This window comes from Myotis lucifugus, unplaced genomic scaffold, assembly GCF_000147115.1.
Source record: "Myotis lucifugus unplaced genomic scaffold, Myoluc2.0 scaffold_160, whole genome shotgun sequence".
NCBI classification, from domain to species: Eukaryota; Metazoa; Chordata; class Mammalia; order Chiroptera; family Vespertilionidae; genus Myotis; species Myotis lucifugus.
This window is the reverse complement of record NW_005871208.1, coordinates 946,281-951,935: the sequence shown is the minus strand read 5'-3', so window position 1 is coordinate 951,935 and position 5,655 is coordinate 946,281. Positions and strand designations below refer to the sequence as shown.

The 5,655-nt window shown below is 57.2% G+C and overlaps 1 protein-coding gene across 1 annotated transcript in view; it reads right to left on the bottom strand.

Moving 5' to 3' along the window:
- The window catches only part of KRT7 (keratin 7), a 14,201-nt gene extending 10,373 nt beyond the window's left edge, over positions 1-3,828 (bottom strand). Inside the window, exons 1-2 of the mRNA XM_006095685.2 lie at positions 3,382-3,828; positions 1,830-2,041 (exon numbers count right to left, since the gene is read on the bottom strand). Of these exons, the coding sequence (XP_006095747.1) occupies positions 1,830-2,041; positions 3,382-3,705 (536 nt within the window). The 5' untranslated portion in view covers positions 3,706-3,828. The remainder of the gene's footprint in view (positions 1-1,829; positions 2,042-3,381) is intronic.
- Positions 3,829-5,655: the final 1,827 nt, after the last annotated feature.

Here is a 5,655-nt window from a genome sequence, read left to right as displayed (position 1 = left end):
GGGAAGGGAAGGGAAGAGAAAACATAACATCCCATGGGCTGAAGATCAAACCCGCAACCTAGATTTGTGCCCTGACAGGGACCCAAGCACCACCTTGTTGGTGTACGGGACAATGCTCAACCTATTTAGCCCACCCAGCTGGGCAATCCCCACACCAATCTTACAACAATGGTACGAGATTAGCAGGGCAGGGAACAGAGGCACAGACAGGCAGAGTGATCTGTCCAGTCACTAAGCTGTCAAGTGGCAAAGCCCAGATTTGAAACCTGGCAGTCTGACTCCAGGCCCATGCCTTAACCACTACCTGACCCTACCCCCTGTGGAGGGGCCTGAAAGGGAGGAACCTTGGGGAATCAGAAAGGGGCTGCATACATTCCTGGGATAACCAGGCCCCAACTAGGTGGCCTAGTCCCCCTCTGCCCTCCCATCCCTCTTTGTCCCAAAGAGCCAGCCCCACCCATAGGAGGACATGAGCAAAGCAGGGCGCAGAGCAAGAGAGCAGGTGGGCTTACCCGAGTATTTATTGGGAAACGTAAATAAAAAGGGACAGAAACAGGAACAACTGTGGTGGGGAGCAGGATGTTTGGGCAGGCAGGCAGCCTCCAGGAACCAAACTCTCATGCTCCCGCTCCCTCAGGCCCTATGAGTAGTTATGGAAACATCCCTGAGGCTCTCTGCCCACCCCTGCCTGGGCAAAGCGAAGCGCTGCTGGGCCCGAGAGTGTGCAGATGGGAGCTTCTGGGCAGCTGCACTCAGGGCCTTCCCTGTGCCTCCTTCAGCCCCAGCCTGACTCCACAGGAAAGCTCGGTGGGCTTTGGGGTGAGGGCAAGTATGTGTGCCCACAAATTCAAATGCACATAACAAAGGGGCTCAGTAAAAATAAGACAAAAGGGGCTCGCTGGTTGCCCCCAGGCCTTCCCTGCCTTGCACCTGCCTGTTCCACCTGCTGTGGGGTTTATCCTGTTGACTGTTGTCCTAGGGAAATAGGGGGTGAGCACTCTCCTCAGAGGCCTTTGTTTGTTCTACTTCCAGTCAGTGCCAGTGTCCCTGCTCTGGCTTTGTCATGCACCTCCAGGCAGGCACAGAGCTCACTCACTACCCCAATGCCCACTGTGCAGTCATGCCAGGGTGGGGCAGCCCAAGCCTCAAGCTTTGGCTTCTATTCAATGGGAAAACTTAGTGGACACCTCAAAGGCCAGTCCCTAAATCCCCAGCTTTCCTGGACCCTGGACTCCCCGCCCGTTCTCACAGCCCCCTTTCTGGTTCCTGCCCTGATCACACCCACCCCTCAGCCTCTGCAACCTCTCTCCTGGCTCACAATGATGATTCTCTCTCCTTGCTTCTTTCCAGACCAAGTTGGTTCCATGTCTCCTCCAGGGAACCAGAGGCCCAAAATTCAAGTCCCAGCTCTCCAGTGATCTGCTATATGATCTTGATCGAGTCCCTGAAGTCTCTTGTCTCTAATTCCTCACCTGAACGAAATGATGGTTGTGCAAATTTGAAGCACATCTGTCATACCTTCTGCCCTACCCTCTCTTGGGGTCTTGGTCAGGCACCCAGAAGGAAAGGGCAGGGCAGGACAGGGCTGGGCAGAGATATTTTCCTGGGAGTAATTCAGGATAAAAAGACCAGAAGGACTTGAAAACAGCCCTCAGGGACAAAGAAGGACGAGGCTAGGCAGGGAATGCGTTAGTCAAGACCATTCAGGGTTATTGTACTGTGCAGCTTCACCCTCTGACCCCTAACCCAGAGGGGACTTGCAGAGGGCCAGCTGATTGGGTGCACATCCGAACCCTCACACCCCCACAGTTCACACTGGGAGCCAATACTTATTCTTGAAGTCTTCCACCACGTCCTGTGTGCTCCGAAGCTCCATCTCCAGGCGACTCCCATCCATCTGCAGGGCCTCGAGCTGCTTCCGCAGGCCAGCAATATAGGCTTCAAAGATGCCTGGGACGCAGCTGCTCTTGACCGACTTCTGCTCCTGCAGTAGAGCCCACTTGGTCTCCAACAGCTTGTTCTGCTGCTCCAGAAACCGCACCTGGAATGGAAATGGAGGAGGAAACTGATGAGGGGCAGACCGTGCTGCCCACAGTGGGACTGGGAGGGTCCCCAGCCACCCAGCAGAACCCAGACTCCCACTGGCTGTTCCCCCAGCCTGGGCCCCCAGCCCTTGGCTCTCTCCTCTGGGAAAATAACCCTGAACAAGCCTCTTCTCCAGGACTCTCAGTCTCGAGTGTCTTAGACTGTGACCCAGGGGTCAAGTGTACCTGGTTCACCAGGGTGTCTGGTCACTGTGCTAAAGTTAAGGTCTCCTCCCTCCTGTGCACCCCACTGAATTATGGGTACTCTCCACCTCCCTCTCTGAAGGGGTTCTCCTTCCTATCAGTGTCCTGGGCCCCATGGCCTCCTCCCTTCAGGCTGGGACCTGCCTGTCCTCCCTGAGTATCCTCTCTCCCCTTCCCCTTTTCTCCAACAAGGCCTCAGGACAGAGTGCTACAGCCGTCAATGTAAAATGAGCACCTATTATGTGCTCAGCCCTGGGGCCCAAAAGGGCCCTAAGGAGCACCCAGTATGACTGGGAGTGGAAAGCAAGCCTTCTCAGAACCAGCAACTTGGGGCAGCAGGACCTGGGAGTTGTGGACAGTGAGACAGAGCAGCTCAACAGCAGGGAAGGAACCTGGGCCTGAAGGACATGCACGGTCTGCATGGTGAAGGAGAAGAGGGCACTGGAGGCTGGGGAGGTGGGGAGGTAGGAGAGGGAAGGCCTGGTCTACCCCTGAGGGAGGAGACCCTGGCCAGTGGGCCCAGCTGGCTTAGCCCTTAGTTCTTGGGTCCAGCCCCACTTTGCCGGGCATCTAGACCCACCAGTCAAGCCTGCCCCCCTCCCTTCCATCCCCCACTCTCACTTCCCACCCCAGCCCCACCCCTCTGGAAAAACACCTCCCAAATGTCCCTTCCCCCTCCCTGTCCCCAAATGGGCTGTCTCCAAAGGCAGTTCCAGCCTCACTCACTTCCTACCACCAAAGGGAAGCTAGAGGACCAGGTAGGGCGTGGTGGGCGTGGTGGGTGTAGCGGGAGCCTCCCTACCTCCCTCCAGCCCTTTATCCCTTTATTTTCAGCATCTGCCTTAGGGTAGTGGGGCTAAGGGGGGGCTCCCCAGCTGGGAACGGCATTTCACCCCTACCCCACTTCTGACTCCACACAGCCCCCTCGCAGAGAAAGGGGCCCAGAAAGAGAGCCACCCTTGTCCCCGGCCTGGGGCTCCCGATATTGGGGGAAAGGAAGGCTAGTTGTCCCAGCACCAACCCACACGCAGTCAGGGCTGAGTGGCCGCGGCGGCCTGGAGCGTGGCGTACTCCGCAGGTTACAGCGGCTCACCTTGTCGATGAAGGACGCGAACTTGTTGTTGAGGATCTTGATCTGCTCACGCTCCTCCTGGCGCACCTGCTGGATGGAGGGGTCAATGTCCACCTGCATCGGGGCCAGCAGGCTCTGATTGATGGTGACCTGGTGGATGCCGGCGCCCACGGGCCCCCCGTAGGCGGAGTGCATGGCCGCGCGCGGCCGCGGGGCTCCCAGGCCGTAGAGGCTGCTGCTGCGAGAGCCGCCGGTGTGCGCCGAGCTCAGGCGCACCTGCGCCCCGCGCCCCGGGAAGGTGGCGGAGCGCGAGCTGAAGACCTGGGAGCTGAAGCGGGTGGACATGCTGGCGGCACCGGGCTGGACTTAGCAGTGGGCGAGAGGGAGCCGAACTCGCTGACCTTCGGGCAAACCTGGCCGCTTTTATCCGCTAGGCGCCGGCCCAGCGGCTTACACAGGTAGGGGCGGGGCTGGCCGCGGGCCACCTTTCTCTGCGCACCCGGCCCCCCCCCCACCCCGCCCCCACCCCGGGCCGCGCTTCCGCCCTCGCCCTCCGCACCGCCCACCCGGCAGAGGCCAGGCTTTCAGTCCGAACCAGAACCGTCCGGAGTGAGGAGGGCGGTAGTCCCCGAGAGAGCCGTGGGAAACAGCAGTCCGAGCCGGACCCAGCCAGGGAAGGCTTCTTGTAGGGGCTAAGGGAGTGAGTGAAGAAGATCCGCTCCTGAGGCCAGAGCAGGGCCATCAAGCGGTAAAAGATTGGCGGAAGAGGTGGACAGAAAAGCTCTAGTCCAGGAGTCAGCCCCCACCCAGCGCACCCCCCCCCCCAATACTACTGAAAACCAGAAAAGCACTCCCTAACAGCCCCCTCCAGGCGCTGCTCCTCGACAGATCAGCTCCGTTCTTGAGGTATCTGAGCCCAGGGTGGGCCTGGCCTAGCTGGTTTCCATGGCCACATGCCACCACACCTCATTTCCGTGGAGAAACTAGGCTAAGTGGGGCATGACCGTCCTTCTCCCCCCTCTCCTCCTTACTCCAGTAGGCATGTGAGGCCCAGAGGGGTGGGGGTGGGGGGTGGGGGGAATGGTTACCCTGGGCCTGAGTTCCCCCACCCCCACCCCTAAATCACAGTCCTGTCCACTTATTTGTCTCTGATGAGGATTTGGGACACTTTGTGGATGTCTGTTCACTTCCATGGGGCTTCTCTGCATGCACACTCTAGAGTCTAGACATATGCTTTGTGCATGTCTGACATTCTTACACACGTGGGAGTCTAGGTCCAGGGGGAAGGAGTGTCTGGGGCAGCACTTTTGTATCTATGTCTGTGGGTGTGCTTGCACCTGCACTCAGACTCTCCTCCCCATCCCCCTACCCTGCCATCTTTCTGTTTAAAGCAGTGGTTCTCAACCTGTGGGTCGCGACCCCTTTGGGGGTCAAACAACCCTTTCACAGGGGACGCCTGAGACCATCGGAAAACACATATATAATTACATATTGTTTCTGTGATTAATCACTATGCTTTAATTATGTTCAATTTGTAACAATGAAATTGGGGGTCACCACAACAAGAGGAACTGTATTAAAGGGTCGTGGCATTAGAAAGGTTGAGAACCACTAGTTTAAAGGTTCCCAGGAGTTTCAAACATTGGGTTAGAACAGGGAACAAGGGACACAGAGACAGCTAAGCACCCGCCTGCCTTCCCAGTAGCCTCCTGCCACACAGGCCACACCTCTCCACTGCCCTTTTCTCCAGACCCAGCTTTCTTTCTCTCTTTCTTTCTCTCTTTCTTTCTCTCTTTCTTTCTCTCTTTCTTTCTCTCTTTCTTTCTCTCTTTCTTTCTTTCTTTCTTTCTTTCTTTCTTTCTTTCTTTCTTTCTTTTTCTTTCTTTCTTTCTTTCTTTCTTTCTTTCTCTCCTTGGGTGAAGTTTTGAAAAAGCTGGTGGCTTCTAGGCCCATCACAGAGTCCAATTTTCTTTGGAAAAGACCACTGAGAGCCTGCTGTCACCTTTAGCCCACCTCTAGCCCCTCCCAATGAGCTGGCCAGATTTTCACCTCAGACCAAGCCCTTTCCTGGCCCAGGCTCAGCCTCCCCTAGAGCAGCACTTCCCCATTCCAGGGCCTGCCCCGTGTCCGCCCTCCATCCCCTCCCTGAAGCATTCCTGGTGCTCCAGGCATTGCCTTCCTCCTCCTGTCTGTGTGCTCACGGGCCAGCATCGTGAGCCCACACAGTGCCAGGCTGCACATATAAACACCCTCTGGAGGGCTTCACAAGCAGCTATTAACTCAGAGACCGAGGAC